Source organism: Hypanus sabinus, chromosome 2 (assembly GCF_030144855.1).
Source record: "Hypanus sabinus isolate sHypSab1 chromosome 2, sHypSab1.hap1, whole genome shotgun sequence".
Lineage (NCBI taxonomy): Eukaryota > Metazoa > Chordata > Chondrichthyes > Myliobatiformes > Dasyatidae > Hypanus > Hypanus sabinus.
The window spans coordinates 136,730,596-136,753,805 of NC_082707.1; the positions used below are offsets into that span (position 1 = coordinate 136,730,596).

The window sequence follows — 23,210 nt, forward strand, 5'->3', positions numbered from 1 at the left end:
AAGTGGCAGGTGAAATACTGTGTCGGGAAATGTATGATAATGCATTTGGACTACTATCTAAATAAGAAGGTTCAAATATCAGAAGTGCAGAAGGACTTAGGAGTCCTTGAGCAAGACTCCCAGAAAGTTAATTTACAGGTTGTGTCTGTGATAAAGAAGGCAAATGCAATGTTGGCATTTATTTCAAAGGGAATAGAATATAAAAGCAAAGAGATAATGCTGAACCATTATAAGACACTAGTCTGGCCACACTTGGAGTATTGTCAATAGTTTTGGGTCCCATTTGTCAGAAAAGATGTGTTGGCATTGGAGAGAGTCCAGAGGAGGTTCACGATGATGATTCCAGGGATAAAGGGGTTAACATATGAGGAGCATTTTGCAGCTTTGGACCTGTACTCACTGGAATTTAGAAGAATGCAGGGGGATCTCATTGATACCTACCAAATGTTGAAAGGATGAGATAGGGTGGATATGTAGAGGATGTTTCCTATTGTGGGGGTATTCAGAACTAGAGGGTACAGCCTCAAAATTGAGGGGCAACCTTTTAGAACGGAAGTAAGGAGGAATTTTTTTTGCTAGAGAGTAGTAAGCCTGTGGAATGCTCTACCAGAAACTGCGGTGGAGGCAAGTCTGTGGGTATACTTAAGGCAGGTTAATCATTTCCTGATCAGTCTAGGCATCAAAGAATATGGTGAGAAGGCAAGTGTATGGAGTTGAGTGGGATCCAGGATCAGCCATGATAGAATGGCAGAGCAGATGTGATGAGCTGAATGGCCTAATTCTGCTCCTGTATCTTCTGGTTTTATTAATTCATTAGCTGAGGTAGGGCAAGATATGGTAATAAGTAGAATTTCTTGCCCATATTGATCTAATACTTTGAGAGTTCATGGTTTCTGGAGCCAGTGCCAAGATTCCCTTGCACTTGTCATAGCAGTATGAACATAAGCAGGAACACAAGTAGGCCTTCTGCCCCTTGAGCCTGATCTGCCATTCATCAGCACCATCATTGTAGCCTTGATTCCATTAACATCTAGAAATCTGTTGACGGTTAGTTAACTTTGAAACAAATCTCGGATTTTAGACATTTGTGATATGGGCTTTACAGGGTCAAAACTGGACAGTTTATTGCCCCTAAGATAGTCTGTCCAGTTTTATTCTTTCTCTGTTTGAGTTTTCTGGTTAAGGATACAAACAAGTGGTTTGCTAGTGCATTTAAAAGTCAAATACATGATGTGTGTCTGGAGTCACATATAGGGCAGAACTTGTTTAGGACATTTGTGAGCCAGATGGATAGTAATTACTGCATAGCCATTGCTGATTTTGAGAAATATATCACTTAATCTCAGCCTTTATAGATCCACTGACTTTCTATAGCTAGTTGTATATGGCTCCCAACCCATTCTGGACCCTGCCTCAAGTCTGGCATGTCATTTCTGACCAACTATGTTTGTATAATTGTCCATAAATTTATCCTGTAACAACTGGGTTTTTGCTATCCTTTATGTGTGTTATTCATATGTTGGTATCAATGATGCAAACAAAAAAGATGGCCAGTGGCCAGTCTGCCGCTCTTTCTGCCATGTCAGGTCATTAAACTTTTTCTGGCAATAATCTGCACTAATACGAAGAAAAAATCAGCACAGCACTATTTCCATGCATGAGCTTCTTTTCCAAGCTATCTGCTCCTTTCATCCAAATTCTGGATTAAAATTTTGGGATTTCTGTCTCCTTCCTGTCCTCAGTTTTAGTTTTTTGGCTGCTTCTGCATGTCTTTCCACTGGAAGATATTCTTCAGAAGTGACACAAAATCTGCCATGAATCATCTATTATGATATGTCTTAATTAGCTTGCGCTTGGAAAATATCTGCAACTGACGCTGACAAGCAGCAGGCTGCTGCCGAAATCTTCGGCTTTCCCAGGCTTTTTGTAAGCTCTACTGTATTTGTTCAACACTCAGATCTCAGTCTTCTGTCAAAGTCGTTGTATATACTCAGTGGCCACTTTATTAGATACCTGAAGAACCTAATAACGTGGCCACTGAGTGTATGTTCATGGTTGTCTGCTGCTGTAGCCCATGTACTTCAAGGTTTGACATGTTCTACATTCAGAGATATTCACCACCGTTATAAAGTGTGGATATTTCAGTTACTGTTAACTTCCTGTCAGCTTGAACCAGTCTGGCCATTTTCCTCTGACCTCTCATTTTTGCTGCAGAACTGCCACTTACTGGATGTTTTTTTGTTTTTCACACCATTCTTTCTGAACTCTGGAGTCTGTTGTGCATGAAAATCCCAGGAGATTAGCAGTTTCTGACATCTTCAAATGACCCGATGTGGCACCAACAATCATTCCACATTCAAAGTCATTTAGATCACATTTCTTCCCCGTTTGGATATTTAGTTTGATTAACAACTGAACCGCTTGACCACATCTGCCTGTTTTTATACATTGAGTTGCTGCCACATTATTGGCTGATTAAATATTTGCATTAACAAGCAGGTATCCAGGTGTACGTAATAAAGTGGCAACTGAGGACTCAAGTAGGACAAACTCTTTATTGTTCTAAGCTGATGAAAAATAAGATACTAAATTCAGCAGCAATCCAACTTACTTGTAAGCGGCAGCTGAACAATTACATATACTTCCAGTTATTTGTTGCTTTTGGATGAAAACCAAAGTATTGGTTATATATGAATACAATAAAGTATACAGTGGATTCTGGTGATTGGTTAATCAGAGCAACCGCTTATTTGGGCCAACTCTTAAGAAAACCAAAACTCTTCTTGAAAATAGCCAGATTCGTTTTGTTTATTTGGGACACTATGCCACTTAATTGCCAAGCAGTTTCTAACTAGCATTATATGCATGCACTCGTGAGGCTATTAGACACTACACCGTGCTTAGATTGAACAGTTTTTAAATAGCATCAATTGCCTATGCTTGTGTTCAAAAAGCAGGGATTTTTGTCACTGATAGTTAATGGTAAATAAGCAGTCAGACAATTCAGAAATGTTTTTCTCACTGCGATTTCAAGCATTCAGGCTTCAAGATGCCAGAAGTGACCAGGAGTGAAAATAAAATGATTTAACTACTTCAGGTTGGGAACTGCGAAGAACCTGAAGGGATCAATAATTCACTTTGAATGTTACAATGAAAATGAAGATATGGAAAATACAATTGTCAATAGCATTGTATGCTGTACACAAGATGTCTGCACTGATTTTGTTCATTTACAGTCAATCAAAAGAACATGGCAGTGTACGCTGAATTCCTCTGCTGAAAACCATTAGGAAGTAATACACAGTTTTATAGTACTTGGTAGTATTAGAACTTGGTAGTTCTAATTTGTTCTGTATTTTATTTAACTACTTAATTTGCTACTCGGTTAGATAGTAGTTTGTCTTTTTTACTCCTTTTTAACTACTTCTATCAACCTTTGGCTATTTGGGGCAGCTGCTTAATTGGGCCAAAATGTATGGGTCCCAATGTGTCCCAATTCACTGGAATCCACTGTATATAGACAATTTCTAATGATATTTAAAGGTATGAAACTGCTGAACAAGCTGCCATTATAACGGCCATAACTTCAAAGTAAGAATATAAATTAAATACAAGAGATATATGCAAATAGCATTTGATAAGTTCCTGCATTTGTTCAACTGCAGAAATATGTTTTATCTATTTGTATAATTGAGAAGTTCTGAAGTACAAAGTTTTGTCCAAGGGAGGGCAAGTATTGGCCCCACTGTATACGGTAACTACTTACAAGATAAATTAGTTTATTTAATATTTCAGATGAGTCTTTCTAATTTGCTTTATTGAGAGTTAATTATTGGGCAGTATATGGCAGATCCTCTTGACTTTACTCTGAGTAATCTTTTAAATATACCTCAGTTTAACTTATCTTGAAAATTGTACTTCAAACAATAAAACAAAATGCTGGAAATACTGAGCATTTGTGAAGTTACAGATTTAATGCATCAAGGTTGATAACCTATCATCTAAAGCTGATGCTTGTCATGTGCATTATAAGTTCTGTTTTCCATTGAAGAATTGTTCATAATTCTAAAGAAATCTAGCTTTTATTGAACAGAATAGATGCAATTTTTTATTGCACACTCTTGATCCTTCTACTTCAGTGTCATTGATTTAATTTCCATTGCCGAAGTTCTTCGGAAGTTTGACACATTAAGTTATTTTTAGCATTCATTTTGTACTTTTATCCATTTTTGTGCTTGTAAATTAATCAAAAATTATACAAATAATTCAGACAAGCATATGTATGCTTTCCTTGTATGGTGCCTGTAAAAAGTGTTCAAGGCTATACAAACATACAAAATGCTAGAGGGATTCTGGAGGTCTGTCCTGATGAAAGATCTTGCCCTCAAAACATTGACTGATTATTCATTTCCATAGCTGCTGCCTGGCTTGCTGTGTTCCTCCAGTATTTTGTGTATGTTGCTCTAGATTTCCAGAATCTACAGAATCCCTTGTGTTTACTCTTGTGAGTAATCTGTTTCAACAAAATTGTATTTATCAATACGGCAGTTCTAATTTTTTAATGGACATAGGGGCTTCTTGAGACCGCACATGAAGTACTGTATGCAGCCTTGGTTTCTATATCTAGGACAGGATATGTTTATCTTTGAGACTCTGTAACATAGATTCTTTAGATTGAAGGATGTAAGTATTTTTTATTACAGAAAGATTAAGGTTTGTCTATTTTCACTGGTGTTTCAGAGAATGACAGCTAATCTCATTGAGAAATAAGAACCTGAGAAGAACTGACAGAGTAATTACTGAGAAGTTGTTTCCAAAGGCCAGACAGTGATGTTGTTTGATTGACTTGTTATGTGTAATGTACTTGAGAGTACAGAAATAGGCAAAAAAAACCAGAAAATAAATATAGGGTAATTGAGAGTATAATACATTAGCTCTTGCAGGTTGATTAATAACAGCAGTGTAGGAGACAGTGGGTTGAATTGTGCTAATGATGGCTACAGCTTTGGACTAACAGGAAATTCAGTTGGTACTACAGAAGTGTGAAACTTGCACAGACTGCTATAACTTCAGGATTGATCATGCGTACAGATGTTGCTGTATTTGTCACTCTGCTCCATGGTGGACACCACATTGACAACGTGACCAAGAGTACTGTCCTGATGGAACTCCACAGCATGATGCTAGTGAATTGGCCCCTGTATGGGATCCAAAACTTGCATATTTCATTTTGAAAATTATCTTTTAGAAAGTATTTTACTTTATTCTAATGTTAATTTATTTAATTAAGACTATTTACCTTAATGTCAAAGACATTTAAGCACAAAAAGATAATCCCAAAACTTTAAACTGAAAACAAAGTTCTTCCCCAGCTTTAATTCCTATCAAAGGCTGCCAGCGTACTGGGGCAGAGTCACTACCTCTGGGACATCACTGTGGTGCTACGGCTGGGCACTATGGTAGTATGGCAGTCAGCATGATGCCATTATAGCTCAGGGCATCAGAATTCAAACTTCAGTCCCGCATCCTCTGTAAGGAGTCTCTGTACATTCTCCCCAAGTAATGTGTGGGTTTTCTCCCACAGTCCAAAGACATAATTGTAAATTGTCCCATGATTAGGTTAGGGTTAAGTTGGGGTTGTTGGGGATTGCCAGAAGGGCCTATTCTGTGCTGTACTGTATCTCTCAATAGATTAAATAAATAATAAAGAACTAGTAATATTCTGATATAGAGACAGGCAGATGAATGCAATAAAATGAACCTGAATAGTGACCTAGATCCAGCACAGTTGGCCCTTCCAGTCCTTCGAGTCATACCAGCCAGCAACCCTTGATTTAACCCTAGCTTAATCACAGGATAATTTACAATGACCAATTAACCTACTAACCATCATATCTTTGGACTGTGGGAGGAAACCCATACTGTCACAGGAAGAGCATGCAAATTCCTTACAGGCAGCAGTGGGAGTTGAATCCAGGTCGTTGGTACTGTAAAGCAATCTGCTACCACTCTGCTACCGTGCATATCATGAGTGAAAGGTCTCAGCCATTTAACACTGATGGCAAGAAAGTTAGTTGCTCAGTTAATAAGCCTTTGTAACTTTTATTTTAGCTCCAATTGTATTCCAAACTGAAAACAGGTTTTTGGATAATAGGGAATCAAGAAGTACTATAATTGGTCATGAAAAGATGACTTATTGGTTTGGCTGTTAGGTCAAAGCTAGCTTGAGAAGTAGGTGGGTTATTCCTGATTCCTTGTTCCTCCATTCCTTATGTTCTTACTGCAGAGATAGCTTCGACCCATTGCATTTCAGGATTGCTATCCTGGACTTTTTTTGTATTCGCAAAGGTTACCTAATTTCTTTGAGAACTTTGTGATTGCCAAAAACAGCTGAGTGGCATTTGCATCAGAGATTTAGTTATTCTGGATCATGAACCAACCCACATACAGTTTTAAATGGAGGAAAGGTGAGGAAAAGGAAACCGATGTTTACATGGAAAATGGTTCTTTATTTAAATGATATCATGAAACGACCAGCTATTATACAAACCAAAGGTCACTGGGTTATCTAATCTTCACAAAAGTCAGCAGCTGAAAACAGCCTGTTCATGTTGAATCCATGAAGAAATGAAATACCTCTGTAGTGATGAAAATAGGATGAGAAGAGTAGGACTGCGTCTCATACCATCAAGCTACACTGGTAACCCATTCACTATCAGAACCCCTCACATAGATCTACCCTTTATGATTAGACCAATTCCTCTGCCAATCAAACCATCATTGTTAGTTTGTGAAAACTTCCAAAATGTTAGTTCTGTTCTTTGCCTTTTCCTTCCACTCTTCTGCAATTTAAACCAGTTCACCACCTCTCCATTCAACATCATTTTAAATCCTTGCGGTTGCTGGCTGGTCATTTATCCTGTCACTAGTTATATACACTCTTTACACCTAGACCAATCTGCATTAAGTTATGTAGGTGCACTTGGGCTGACAAATAAGAGTACTCCAATGCAGTTCTGTTGGCAGTGTGTTGAGACCAGAATTTATTATTATATATGAAAGATTCAGATTACTGTTGCAGGAATAAGAATGTGAAAAGAAGTCTTTGAACAACCCAATGAAAATATTTGTTGTCGTCACACTGATTTAATTAAAGAATGAAGTTTAATCGGAGGTTTTGCAAGACATTCATAAACAATTCTTATTACTGACAACATTGTAGAGAAATAAAATAAAATGATGGCTGAATTCTGGCATTTACTATTTCATACACAACCTAGAGTAAAAATGAACAATGGTAGGTATATTTTACTGTGTGACTGGGATAGCTTTGCTTAGAAGCTGCGTGTGGTACATTCGAATAGCTGTTTTTTGATGATTGTGATAAGATTCTATCAGTCAGGGAACCAATGTTGTTATGGTTACCAATAGAAGGAAATCTTTGTCCTCCTTACTGGAAAAGAACAACTAATGATTGTTGAACCAGTGCAGTCTGATTTATTCCATGATATGGCAAATATGCAGTACTGCAAAATGTTAATTTGAACATGACGTTGCAAACTTTATTTAAAAATGTGACTCAAGATCCACTTAAGTCTTTCATTTTTGGTCACCTTTAGGCTAAAAAAAATAGGATATGAAATTTATAACTAAGTTAAAACCAACCAAAATTTCCCTTCTGTTTACACTAAAATAGTGTTTTATAAATTAAAGATGATATTTGATTGCTAAAAGGGAACATGCGTAACTTTACAGTTTGTGTCTTAATTGTTGCTTTTCAAGGGATGGAAAATCTTTGTGAGTTGTCATGTTCATTCACAGAATAAAATTGACTGAACTATTTGACAAAACCCAAAAATTACACTTTGACATGACTAATCTATGCTCATCTCTGTCCAGTGTTTCTTGTTAGAACCTGGGGCAAGTTGTCTAACAAAATAAATGGGCAGCAGCTTGAAATAAAAGTATTTGTAGTTTAATAAGTTTCAATAAATATCAAAAATGTTTCATACCATCACTACTAACTCTCAAGCTGGAGAAACCCATCAGTGTTGTGGATGCGGGGAAATGTGGGAAACTGGTCTGGGACTTCAGATTTGATTTTTGCATTGGTTTCTTGATTTAACAACAAACATGGACAAAGTACTATCAAGAGAATACTATGCCATACTCCATCCAGCAATTAAATCCATAATTCTATATATACATAATACTGTTTGGTGGAGTCACTGAGGGAAACAATTATACTATATCTGTACAGTTTGCATATTCTCTCTGTAACACATGGCATTCCTCCATGCTACCTATTTTCTGCCTGATGCACCATCAATAAGTCTCTGAGACGTGAGGCAAGATATAGGCTTTTATTGGCTGGAAGAAAGAACAAGCAGCAATTGACCACCACACTACATCCTGGAGACTGAGGGCAGGGCTCAGGCTCCAATCGCCTTTATACAGGGGTCTGTGGGAGGAGCCACAGGAGCAGTCAGCAGGGGGCGTGTCCAGACAGGTATATGTAGTTCACCACACTGCCCACATCTCAAAAATGCAATTTAGTCAATTAATTGACCACTGTACACTTTAAATCAGTGCACAGTGAGTAGTTGTTGGGAAGATGGGGAGAAAAGAAATGGTTAGGGTAGAGTTAACGTAAAAATGATAGTTGTTGGGTGGTGTTTATTGAGAGAGAAGAAGGACCTATTTCAATGCTGTATTTCTCTGTGACTCTATGACACAAAATATAGAGGACTTGAATGTGAAGCATAAAGAGTGACTCACCAGTAATATCCCTGGCTGAGTAAGCCAGATCTTGAGAGATGCAGTTTTCACGTTAGCCTTGCAGGTTACAATGGGAACATTGGCAAGAAGGAAAATTCAACATGGTCTACATGTCACAGGTGCATCTATCCAAAGCAGCATTAGTGAACATTCCACAGCCTACAGAGACTAATTTCAGTCTCCACACTGTGGACACAACCTGTTGTGTCAGATTGTCAATGTGATACAGAGGACAGATAAGGATCAGATCTAACTGTGATCTACAATTAGTAACAGAACTATATACTCGGTGTATAGGTGTACTTTTATTAGGTGTACCTGCTTGTTAATGCAAATATCTAATCAGACAATCATGTGGTGGCATTCAATACATAAAAGCATGTAGATATGGTCAAGAGCTTCAATTGTTGTTCAGGCCAGATATCAGAATGGGGAAGAAATGTGATCAAAGTAACTTTGACTATGGAATGATTGCTAGTGCCAGACAGAATGGTTTGAGTTTCTCAGAAAATGCTGAGCTCCAGATATTTTCACACACAACAGTCTCCAGAGTTTAGAGAGTAAGGTGTGAAAAACCAAAAAAACATAATTGCCACTCACTGGATGTGGGCAAAAATATCTTGTTAATGAGAGACATCAGAGGAGAATGGCAAGAGTCCAAAAGGTTCCTCACCATAACCACTCGCAAAGGGCTTTATCACCACAGTGGGATTATTTACAATGTAGCATCTGCACCTGTACTCTGGTAGATAACTATGGACCAGGTGCTGCAAGGCTGCCCAGGCACTCAGTGTTATCTGGATGACATCGTTGTTACCATTAAGGATAACAAGGAACATCTCCAAAATCTCAAGACAGTGTTAAAAATATTGGAAGATTTGGTCTCAAAGCACAATGCAACAAGTGTGTGTTCTTTAAACTAAGCATCACATACTGTGGTCACACCATCAACACACAAGGGTTAGCACATGTGCTGAGAAAATGAAACCGGTGGCAGATATCCCAAGGCCAAAGGACATGTCACAGTTGCAGCCCCTTTTAGGATCTGTAAAATACTATAATAGGTTCCTACTAAATCTGGCTACTGTGCTCCACGCCTTGAACTCATTACTGCAGATCAAGAAGAAATGGCCATGGACAAAGCAGTGTGTGATGGCTTTCAAAAGTTAAACAGAATTGTGATGTTAGACACTGTACTCACACATTATGATCCACATAGTCCAGTGAAGCTTGGCATGCATTGTTCAGGATGCCAGCACATCCAGAAAAAAAGGGTCCAGAGCTGTCAGAACCACTTCCTGCACCCCAGAGTCAACTCCTACTGTCACTATGGAGGAGGCCTCAGAACCTGAGATTATTTGACAACCATAAGTCTGCTGTCAAGCAGAGTGACTCCCTCATCCCTGCTATCAGGGAAGATGTTATCCCACAAGAGTAAGAAATCCTTCACACAGATTAAACCTTTAGGCCCGAATGGGACAATTTAAAATTTACTATGCTACTAAGCTGTAGATGTCCATATACTAGTTTGATTGTATAGTATACTCTGTGTGTGTGTGTGTGTATAAAATAAAAAGAAAGATGCATTCTAATTGAATTGGAGTTTATATTTAACAGGGAGAGTGTTGTGTATTTAATATTTCTATTATTTGAGTAATATTCTGAATATACTGAACAGTTTGATTAAGCATTCTTGTTCCTTTAACTAATTTATTACAGGTTATATATAAAGGTAGGTGAATGGCATACCTCATCAGGCCATCATGTCCATATGTGAGTGCCTTGCTGAAAGTAAAAACATTACTGCCTCCCGTGTTCTTCTTCCAATTAGTGTTAAGTTTTGGAGTTACAAAACATAACACAGGAGGTACCTAATAAAGTGGCTATTGAGTGGATGTATCACAGGGACACAAGAAACTGCAGATGCTGGAACTTGGAGCAACAGACAATCTTCTGAAGGAACTCAGCATTGAGCAGCATTTGAGGGAGTGAAAGAAATTGTTGATGTTTTGAGATGATGATGAGAGCCTGCATCAGGATTGTATCACAATCTTCAATGTACTTGGCCAACATATCCTCTACTCTTCTTTTACCATTGAGGCAAATGATGAAACCTGGTCCAAGGAAGAACCTACATTACACATGATAAAGGGACAGTGAAACTGTTTTCTGGCTGGAACCTGTCTAACTGGTCACAGCAATATAATTATAAAGCTAAGAGAAAGGGACAAGAGGAAAAGAAGAGATTAAGCTGAATCTTGCTGGCTATTATCAGTGAGTCCGTGTGGATTCAAGTGGTGGATCTTAGATTTGCTGAGGAATAGTTTCTCATTCCAAGTTAAATTATTTTAATAATTATTTTGTTTTTATCTTAAGGCAATTATAAAGAGTTCTGAGGGAAATGGACTAAACAGAGATAGGAAAAGGAAAGTGGAAAGTGGGTCGTGGTGATAGGGTTTTAGGATTAAGGATAAAGTGAATGTTAGAAGAACAAGGAGAATATCATGAAGTCATGAATAGGAACATAAGTAGGCCTTTCAGGCCACATGTCTCTGCTGACCATCAATTATCAAACTTTACTAATAATATAGTACACCTTTGCTAATGGTATGATATAAAGAATGGAAATAATATGAGTAGTTAAATAGGTTAATAAGGAATAGATTAAAATTGTGATGGCTATTAGGGCCTGGAGAGAAGATTGTTCCCAAACATCAGCTTGCATTGCACCATGTTTTGGTGCATTGAATGATTAAATTTTGAAAAATTAAACATAAAAAAATGAGGACTTCTGCAATGTTCACAGCTTTCCTTCTGGGTTCTCCATGTGCCTGACACAACAGCACACAGAGGAATAGTGCGAGAACTGCAGGCCTGAATGTTATTCCAAGGATTTTCATTAATGCAAAGATGATGTGCTATTTGTGCAGCAGAAGACATTTACTCTGTTTGTAAGAACTGCAAGGAACCTCTGTTTTCTACCAACACAGAAGCAGTGGCCCTACTATGACCACATGTCTCCAGAATTCATTATGTCCTTGAGAGTGAATTAAGAGAAAACTTGAAGCATGGCTGTACTCTGACCTAGTAGAAGGATTTACATTATCAACATGACAGTTGCATGATGGAAGTAATGCCACAATCCCTATTTTTATAGGACATTACATCATGATGAATATCCAATTTAATGATTTTGGACTTTGCTATTGCAATACACAAATAAGTTTATAATATCATTACTCTTTTGAATCTCTGGCTGTTCAGCTGATATGACACCACACAAAATTCTGGCTGGAAATGTAATTTTGGAATCACTAGAGTTTGGTGCATGGTTCAGAAGTAAGCATGCAGAATGTTATCATATCATCAGATATATATCAATATTTTGTATTGATGACTTCTGGAAAATGCTGACAGTTTTAAGAGGATGTTTGATTACATTCCAGGTTTGAACTTCAGCCACCTTTATCTTTAATTGATTTTTTATAGTGCTGTGCTGAAATAGTGCAATTTTTTGAATGAACATTTAATTGTTCTCTGCATTACAGAGGGCACAACCTGACGAGTTGGTGACCATATCCAAATATTACAAAAAATCAACAGAGGAAGAGATAAAGTTACTGGACAAACCAGAACAGTAAGGACTTTTTCTCTTGTTGTACTAGTTGAAATGGAAAAAGGGAAAAACAGTGCATCCAGATGGAAGCCTATTAGAAGAGGTGAAATAATGGTGAGAAAGATCAAAGGAGACAGAAATAAAAATGTAAAAGTTGGCCCTAGAATATATTCAGAAATCAGTGGAACCAATAGCATGAAAGTAGGGTAAATTGGAATCCATTGAGCTCTAACAGGAGAAGTCAACTGAAGGACAAAAGATCCAATATAAATATTTCAGGAGGGTGACAGATGAAATAGACAAGCAGCAAAGAGTGTATGCTGGCCCCAGTATCAAGGCTTACCTGCCTCAAAATGTAGTGGGTCTCACTGGCCTTCTCCATCCTGATGTACAGCTAGGTAATTAGGTATTTTTATTTTTTAAACAGTATCTCTGACAGTCAAAGAGATAGGAAAATCTAGTAAAATTGAAGTAACCATTGTTCTTAATAATTTGAAACTGGATGTAGTTAACTACATGTGTCATATATATAAATAAATAAAATCAAACTCATACAAGCAAAGTCATTTTTCACACTTTCAAGTTAACTGTCCCTAACTTCTTCACTTCCCCCCCTCTAAGATTCTTCTTTAGAGCTGAATTCTAACAGTTTCCGAAGATCCAGCCAGACAGCGCTGTGTACATCCGTTTTGTTGTGGATAAGGTTGCCAGCTCTCCAGTATTGCTCTTAAATCTCTAGAAACTACACATTATTTATCTGACCACAAGAGCTTTTATTTTTCATTTTATTTTCTACACTTGAATTATTGTAAACGTTTGGAAAATTGGGGCAGCTGCAGCATCAGTCACTTTCAAAAGGGAGCTGGAAAGAATGGGCTTGCAAGGTTTGGGGAGAAAGTGGGGCAATGGGAATGGTTGGATTTCCCTTCCACAAATCCAGTAAATATTCAACATGCTAAATGTGTAAGATGGGTGAAGTGATTAATCCCAAGGACTCTAGCCTCTCTGAAAGAACAGCAAAATCAAAGCAGGGTAGGAAAAGTAGGTAGCTCAATAAGAGTATATTTGGTATGAAGGTCAGCAAGTCCTCATAAGTGACTCCTTTTAAAATCTGTAATCCAGAAATTACAAGATATTTTGCTATAAACTTGATGCACCATCAATAACTCTCTGAGACGTGAGGCGAGATATTGGCTTTTATTGACTGGAAGAAAGAACAAGCAGTAATTGACCACTATACCACATCCTGGAGACTGAGGGCAGGGCTCAGGCCTCAATCGCCTTTATACCGAGGTCTGTGGGAGGAGCCACAGGAGCAGTCAGTGGGGGGGGGGCGTGTCCAGACAGGTATATGTAGTTCACCACAAAACTAGACTTGATTTTGACATTGTGCAGTGATAGTATGCTGGGACCAGGTCACCCATGGACTGAGTTAAGTAGTCTATATCAGATAAGCTGCATGAACTGATCACATGACACACAGCCCTCCTTGCAGAACAGGTTTCACTATGTGGTGACATTTTATTTTATTGTATTTAGAGATATAGCACGGTAACAGGCTAACGAGCCAGCACCACCCAATTGCATCCGTGTGACTAATTGACCTACTAACTGTATTTCTTTGGAATATATGAGCAAACTGGATGCACCCAGAAGAAACCCATGCCGTCATGGGGAGAACGTGCAAACTCCTTACAGATGGCGGCAGGATTGAACATGGGTCTCTGATGCTGTAACAATGTCATGCTAACCACTACGATACGTGCTGCCAGTGCTGAATTTAGGATTGGGATGATGAGTGGGTGGCAGGCCAGGAGGACTGAATGGCAGCACATTTTTGTGCTCCTGTTTCTTCTGATGCTAAACTGTGTTTATGATTGGCTATCATTGGCCTTCAGTTGAGTTGCTGAAGATCCAGAGATGCAAATGGTCACAAAGCAGACTGGGACAATGTGGAAGTGCACTTGAATATTGAAATAACGCCTGTGTTTATTTCAAGAGAACCCCAGGACCATTTAGTGAAAGGGTTGACTAATAGTGTTTTAGTAATAGTAATAATAGTAAATAGTAAATTAAAATTAAACTAATAGTAAATTAATTGTATGTGTAACACTAAGCAGTTACAACAATGTAAAGTTTAGTGCTGTTTCAATGCAATAACAACACAGGATTCTGTATGAAATTCTCAGTATAAGAGCTAATGCTAATATTAAACTTGACTTTTTGGCTGCCTGTTCAAGTAATAGAACAGCTTGAATTAATTAGAGTGCTGGCTGTTACCTTGTAGTTTAATTATCACTCCATCTCTCCCCTGCTGGATCATTTATTGTGGCTTTTTAAGACTTATAATGAACCTACTGGAAGTCAAATCAGAAGAGTTCTGTTAATATCTTCAAGAAAATATTATTTTCATTATTTTTATTTGTAGTGATTTCAAATTAATATGTTTGTTTATTTGAAATGGATTAAATGGTTAAATCAGATTTGTATTAACTTTGTTTTTTTCCCAAAAGGTTCTTATATGAATTGTCACAGATTTCTAACTTTACTGAACGTGCAAATTGCATCATATTCCAATCTAACTTTATGGAAGGAATCTCCACGGTACGCCGCAAAGCAGAGAATATTCTCCGCCTAAGCAAGGTCTGATTCATTATATATTACAACTTTGGTAGAATCAGTTTTGGGCACCACAGTAGCCAAGCAGTTAGGAGTTCAATTCTTGCACCATTCGTTAAGGAGACTCTGTCTGCCCTCCACGTGCAATGCATGGGTTTTGCTGGGTGCTCTGGTTTCCTCCCACAGTCCAAAGATGTACTGGGTAGGTTAATCGGTCATTGTAAGTTGTCCAGTAACTAGTTTGGGTTTAATTAGGGTTGTGAGGTTGCTGGGGTGGCGTGGTTTGAAGGGCCTATACTTCATGCTTTTTCGCTAAATAAATAATAACAATGATCTGGGTGTCATTCATAGTGTCCTAAGATGTATTCTATTTGGTGTTGATATTGGGAAGAGGTTGATAATGCCAGATCTAAATTTATTTTTATCTGTAGATGCGGAAAAACTAGTTCTGTCCTGCAGACCTTGTTCCAACTATCTTTACAAATGATCTGTAAATGATTCACTTAAATAGTTTCATGGCATCTTTGTGAATATATTCTAGAATATCTAGTATTATGTTTCAAGTGAGTTGAATTTGCTCCAAAGTTTATAACAGCCATCAAGTTTATCTGTACTCTCAACGAGTTCCATTTTGGCTCCTCGACGAACCAGGAATAAGAATTGCAATATTGTTGGTTAACCTCCTATGATTCTGTTACTTGAATGTTTAAAAAGAGATTCACTCATTAACCAAGATATATTTTATGCAGAGCTTAAAAGACCAAGAAAGTGTGAAGATTGTGCTTGGTCTCATCCTAGCCTTTGGAAATCATATGAACGGTGGGAACAGGACTCGTGGCCAAGCAGATGGATTTGGCTTAGAAATTCTTCCAAAGTTAAAAGACGTCAAAAGCACGGTATGTTTTAGCTGAATTCCAGTTGTTATGAATGATGAATAATTAATTCCTTACTAAGTTTGTAATCACAGATATAAAACTAAGTAGATGGAAATGTTGTATTATTCCTGCAAAGCTTGGTGTAATAGTAATTCCTTATAATGTCATTGGTGCAATTCCCTAACTTGCAACTATAATGAACTTGCACATGTCCAATTGGTAGAGTGGCATGACGTCTACAACAACTCAGTGCCTTTCGTTAAGTAAAATAACTGCCTTTATCTATCATCTTGCTGTGATGCTGCGTGTAAACAAAGTCCATCAAGTATGTAGTCCATACGTAAGTGATATGAGCAAATTTTCTGCTCGTGCCTGTCTTAGGGCAGCCTGTGAGTTGTCTATAGGACTTCCCACACACATTTAAGCCTACTTGCCATCTGTGCAAAAATCTTGATTAGGTAGTTTTAGTAAATAAAACAATTAAATAAATACTTTATTTTTGTAATGACATTCCCTTATTCAAGTTTGAGCAATTATAGTAATCTTAATGTGATGACATAAGGAAATCCTTCCCCTCTACCCTTCTATCTATGAACTGAAACCTATGTGTCTTCACAAGTGTTGCTGAGGTCAGTCTGCTGATGACCCAATGGTAACTGATCAGAACATACTTCCCCAACTGTAGTATCCCTAAGGCTGACAGAGTATGCCTTTCAGCTAAAACATTTTGTGCCATGAACATCGGAAGATACAGCTTTCACTTTGATCTAATACTGTCCTTTCTCCTGAACAGAGTAAATGGGGATAAGCTCCTTCCCCATCCTATCTGCTATCAGTGTCAGATGTTCAATACAAATTTTAGAATTTACAAAGTCGCATTTCTAAATAACATTCCAGGTAATCAAATTAATTTCGATAGTCACATCTGGGTTACCTCACTTCAGTAAGGTTTCAAGTGGGAAGATAGTTTGATTAGAATTGTATATCAGAATCAGGTTTAATATCGCCAGCATATGTCACGAAATTAGTTGACTGTGTGGCAGCAATATATAATAATAGAGAAAGAAACTGAATTATAGTAAGTATGTATATACAAACAAGCTGGAGGAACTCAGCAGGTCGGGTAGCATCCGTTGAAATGGTTGCTGCCCGACCTGCTGAGTTCCTCCAGCTTGTTTGTACATGTTGATTTGACCACAGCATCTGCAGTGTACTTTGGGTTTGTTATGTATACAGTATGTATAGTTTGTTATGTATACAGTATGTATAGTTTGTTATGTATACAGTATGTATGTATAGTTATTAATTAAGTAATACAAAAACAGAAGTTAAAAAATGTATTAAGGTAGTGTTCATGGGTTCAATGTCCATTCAGAAATCAGATGGCAGATGTGAAGAAGCTGTTCCTGAATCATTGAGTGTGTGCCTTCTCGCTTTAGTACCTCCTTCCTGATGGTAGCAAGGCATGACATGGGTGATAGGCGTCCTTAATGATGAACGTCACCTTTTTGAGGGATCACTCCTTGAAGGTGTCATGGATACTATGGAGGCTAGTGCTCTTGATATAGCTAACTAGGTTTACAACTCTCTGCAGCTTACTTTGATCCTGTGCAGTAGCTTCCCCCACCCCATCTCCATATAAGATGGCAATGCAGCCAGTCAGGATGCTATCCACTGTACATCTATAGAAATTCTCAATTGCTTTTCATAACGAACCAAATCTCCTCAAACTCCTAATGAAATATAGCCGCTGTCATGCCTTCTTTGCAGCTACATTGATGTGTTGGGTCAAGGTTAGATCCTCAGAGATATTGACACCTACGAATTGAAATTGCTCACTCTTTCCACTTCTGATCCTTCTCTGAGGACTGGTGTATGTTCCCTCGTCTTACCCTTTCTGAAGTCCACAATCAGTTCTTTGATCTTGACGTTGAGTGCCAGGTCCATTTGCAATGGAGTTACATTTTAAATGGGAATACTAAATTTTAAAACATCATAAATCCTGTTTCATAAGTGAAGTGATAAGTGAAATTCTTCAGCATTTTTCTGATGGTTTTCAACTAAGTAGTTTTAGACTTTCTGCATAGATATGTCTTGCAGGACAAAACTACCAGCATGGAGCCTCTACTTTATGACAGTATGAATATTTTTGCCCTAGAGGTCAGATAGAAAATAAGCTCATAAGCAATCAAATCACACCCCTCTCTTACTCTCCTTTTTCTCTATATCCTCACAACTTGCACAAAGCTTTATTTCTTTCAGGTTGCGTTTGGATATGTAGCCATAAATGTAGCCATAGCCCTGTAATGTAGGTGCATTTAGTCATTCTCCCTGCAGGTTTTGCTCTGTGCTTTGCCCTTAATTTGTGATTTTTTTTCTAAAGTATGTTTCCTGTGGAAATAATAAATGGGCCTTCTGGCTTTAGGATGGTTAGGATTAAAGAAGGTTAAAAGGTCGGCACACCATTGTGAGCCGAAGGGCCTGTACTGTGCTGAAATGTTCGATGTCCTATGTTCTAAGTAGCCATTTGACTCGTCTCTAATAGGAATTCACCCCTGTTTGTAAGCTGGTACATAATAAAATGCTTGCTGAATTAGGGTGCACATGAACTCTGTAGTGGGATAGAACTGCTGAAAAGTCAATACTGCCTCAACACTTATTACATCCTGCAATCCTCGTTTTACTTTGCCTGTTACAATGCTAGTCACACTATTTAGACACCTTATTGAAGCACAATGATTACAGCAAAGGATTTTTGCATTTGGGTGCAATAGTATTAAAGCATTGTTCACAGTAGTAAAATATGACGTATGCTAATAAATGTCAAAATTTGCTGAATCAACATATTGAAACTTCTATGGCAAAGTAAAAGAATAAAAGTGCAAAACTTCATAATATTGAATAATTCAGGAAGAGAAGATTTCAAAAGAGAAGATTTTATATTAAAAGATTTCATGACATCAGAAACAACATATTCTTTAGCTGAGATATTCATTTAAGCCTTAGCAGTGTAAAACTAATATCAGGTGCAATGTGATTGACTTAAATACTTTGGAAATGACTTGAAGGTAATTTACTGAATAAGTATGTGGGACCAAGAGTATGTGTCTAACATGCAAACTACAGAAATAATAAAAGGTCAATGCAAGATGCTTTGGCAGATCATTCTAATCTTACTGCAGTGGGATTTGAAAGAACCTTTAGAAATGATTTATAAGTTATTTTATGACTTTTACCAAAAGATTAAATTTAACAAGAATTCCAGAAATGTGTTTATAACTGGTTTTAATCACATTTAAACATTCAATATAAATAATTTTGTAAGTATGCAGCTTACTTATGTTGAGAAAGTTCACAAGCATTAACCAAATATTGTTTTTTGAAAGGTTTTGTTCATTCCATACAGAGATGTAAGGAACCAGTGCCAAGTTATAATTAATTGCATTCACAGTTTTGTTAAATGACATATGGTTTAAAACAATGATAATATTGTAAGCTATTTGTCATTGTTAGCTAAAATAGAAAAAAATCAAATAGTTGTCTCAGATTAAAACCAGCTTTTATAGAAGTTAAAGGAAATAAGGTTTTTTTTGTTCATTAATAATTTCATCAAACTTTAATAAAACAAGAAAATTACTGGTCAACTGTTTCATGAGTACAAATATTTAAACACTTTGGGATTTTGATATATATCATTGGTGAAGTTTAAAAGTTGTAAAATTCAGTGAAACAGACCAATTACACAGAGCCTTGCTTGTGATGGGCAAGATTAAGGCATGAGCCACATAGTTTTGTTACTGGGATTGCTGTGCATTTCAGTTCTGACTTGGAATTTATTGAGTCAGAAGAACTTTCAATGTGGAAATGTTTGAACCTGTTTTCTGAATTATCTCTGCATAGATAATGGTAATCCTAAAATTTGAACTTCTCAAGTTCAGGGAAATTTCTGCTACATAATTGCCATATTTTTCATATATTTTAGTATTTACAATGTTTTAGTGCACTGCTTTTCGTATCTTAATTCTTTTTGCTGCGTGTACTGAATTTTCAGCTCTGTATATGCCCATGCATTTCTAATAATTCGCTGTTTAAATTGCACAAACTAAGCATGAGGAATATGAATTCATAAGGAGAGCATAACAGTATTTTATATTGTTTTTCTGAGTTCAGCTGAAGTTATTAAGCAATTTACTTTAAACACTGTCAACCCTGAATGTTGATTAATGTTGCTGTGGGCACCTGCTATAACTTTGGCAGATCTCTGTCAAGGGAATCAGAAGACCAGGGTGGGAGGTTAATAAGCTGCCATTTCACCTAAATCTATATGATGCCCATCAGATGTTCTGCCCAGCTCCTTCTATAATCCATACAGACAACTAACACTGGGACCGAAGATGGGATATAGTGAATCTTGAAAATACATTATATAGAAAATACGTTATATCACTCACTCGGATACCTAGACTACATCATGCAAACTGACCAACCCACTAGTAATTCTGAAACCCTCCCATGAATTTAAGTCGAGACCTGGCTACCTGACATTTTAAAATTTGTCATGTGAGTCTCATTGCCACCTGTCAATTAAGCAATTGGATAATCTTTCTCAGTTAACTGAGGGAGGAAGACAAGGCGCCTCGAGCTCAATGAAGACATTTAAGTTATGGACTACTGGCCCCTTCAACTTTAGGAAGATCCATGGCAGAGATCTCTATGGTTTTCAGAGCTGCTAATTCCTTTGCTGAATTTATAGAGAGGGAGTTTGGATAAACACATACATTTGACATGATCTCAGTTTCTATGTTAGTTTATATTTTGTTAAATGGAAAAGTAGGCTAATTAAAATCTGGAGGAAATAATTATACTGGTGCCAGTTTGTTAAAAATGAAATACAGGGTTATTTTCTCTTTGCTGTTTCTAACTTAGAATAAAATATGGCTAGTAGTCATCCATTAGTCAACAGAAAATTAAAAGAGCACACAGATACTTTGCTTTGTATTTAATATTCAGAGTAATCATTTACAATAAATTATTTTTTCCTTTTAGGATAATCAGATCAGTCTTTTGGATTTTGTTGCATCATATTACTTGCACCATTTTGACAAGGTAATTAATGGACTTTTATTTGCATTTCTGTTACACAAACTTGCACATCTAAGTTAAACCAAATAGTTATTCAAATCAGCTTCCCTTGGAATTTAACTTATTTACTATCATATTTTGTGAATATACTCTTGACAAAATTATCTGATTTTAAATCTATCAGAAAGACATTTTCATAAATATCAGTTTGTTTCAAATGTAAATTTAAAAGAAGATAAATTGTTTTGATATAGCTGTCATTATAAAAGTGGTTGATTTCTTTTGGGTTGATTTTCATTTAAACATTCATGACAAAGATTTTCCCTTCTTGCCACATTTGCCTCCAGAATGTCTACATGTCTTTTATGGACAAACTTAAAGGACATCTCAGTTGATTTTTTTTTCTCTCTCTGATCAGTTTTTAGCATTCATTTGGTTGAATATTTTCAGGGAATGAGAAGATGAGGGGTGGTAAAGCAGCAGATTTGTAGCTGAGTCAAATTTGAGAGATTAAGTCAATTAAAAGAGGATGGATCAAATCTGCACCTTGAGACAATATCAAGCACCATTTCAACCCATTAACATTCTACAGATACAGAATATAAGAAACAACAATGAAGGGAAGGGAAATCTAAATGTGGGCAAGAATCTAGAGATATGAAGGATAACATCACTGAGATATTTTCTTCACGTTACAATCCCAGTAGGTCGACATTGTAGTGTGTTTATAAGGAAATGCAGTAATGTTTTAGTTAATTAATTTATTTATTTTATTGAGGTTCAGCGCTGAATAGGCCCTTCTGGCCTTTCGAGCCACACTGCCCTGCAATCCCCCAATTTAATCCTAGCCTAATCACAGGACAACTTACAATAACCAATTAACTTACCAACCGCTACATCTTTGGACTGTGGGTGGAAACCAGAGCACACAGATGAAACACACGCAGTCATAGGTAGAATGTACAAATGCCTTACAGGCAGTGGTGGGAATTGAACTTGGGTCTCTAGTACTGTAAATCATTGTACCAAGTACTGTACTACTGTGCCACCCCAGTCAACATTTTGATAGACAAGAACTGATTAGGGATAAACAGCATGGCTTTCAGCTGTTTCCAACTTAGTAACCAAATGTCATTGCTTTCACCAGCTCCGTGGAGGATGGTAATTGAGTCCAGTTAACTTGATCATCATCAAGCTGTTGCACGCAAATGTGGACCAGGCAGTGTATTCATTTAAACAAAACAACTTCTGATCACCCTTGAAAATCAAAAGATGTGCAGTTGCTGGAAATTAGAAATAAAAGCAGGAGATGCTGGGGGAAAAGTTCAACAGGTCAAGCAGCCTCTGTGGGAAAAGAGTTAACATTTCAAGTTGGAGACTCTTTGGCCAAGAGCTTCTGTTTCTCTTTCCATTGGTGTTGATGTATCTGTGTGCTTCCTGTATTGTCTGTTTCTACTGTGATCATCCTGGCATGTTGGCTTCTGTTAAGAGCTGCTGAAAGAACAATAAAAATTATGGTTGGTGCTTTGGAGGAAGCAGCTAATCAGGTTTTCATGCATTAAATCATCAACACTGATGAAGAGTGAACAAATATACTTGTTACTAAGTGCCCAGACTGCCATATCCACATGCTGTAACGCAGCTACCTCATCAGGAGCACAAGGCACAATGAATTGCCTGATCTATGTGGTAGTCAACAGATAAATGGAGTTATTTTCATGTTTCCCTGTGTATCTGGGTGCACATTACAGTTGACAGCCAGCTGTATTAACTATTTAGTTAATACAAATAGTTGTACTGGTGACACTGGAGAAAAATACACTACATCAGTTGCTACTGCCGATTATTACAATATAAATGACAACAGGAGGAAAGCAAATTAAAAGAGAAATAAAAACTAGGTAGCAGAGAAGTTGAGGAGGACAGTGGGTGGAACGAAGGAAACGTGAAATAATGTGGCTTCTTAGGGGCAGTTAAGCTCTTTTATCTACATAATCCAAGCTTGAAATTCAATATGATAAGGTGTGGGGGTCAAAGCTGAGAGTTCTGCTGACGACCGATTGCATAATACTATATTCTTTCCATGAACTGATGAATAACTTCCAATACTAGACGTGTTTTAAATGGGTGTCTTTTACATCAGAAGCCATATATATCATGATTGCAGATAAAGTGGCATGAAAACAGATTCAAATAAATATTAAAATTGAAGCATTCATGTTTGAAACACAGGTTTGTAA

At 37.2% G+C, this 23,210-nt stretch overlaps 1 protein-coding gene across 2 annotated transcripts in view; it reads left to right on the top strand.

Annotated features, from left to right (window-relative positions):
- The window catches only part of fmn1 (formin 1), a 279,413-nt gene that overhangs the window by 134,589 nt on the left and 121,614 nt on the right, over positions 1 to 23,210 (top strand). For both annotated transcript variants that reach the window (XM_059955635.1, XM_059955642.1), the window contains 4 exons: positions 12,327 to 12,415; positions 14,908 to 15,037; positions 15,763 to 15,909; positions 20,935 to 20,994. In XM_059955635.1, coding sequence (XP_059811618.1) covers positions 12,327 to 12,415; positions 14,908 to 15,037; positions 15,763 to 15,909; positions 20,935 to 20,994 — 426 coding nt within the window. The remainder of the gene's footprint in view (positions 1 to 12,326; positions 12,416 to 14,907; positions 15,038 to 15,762; positions 15,910 to 20,934; positions 20,995 to 23,210) is intronic.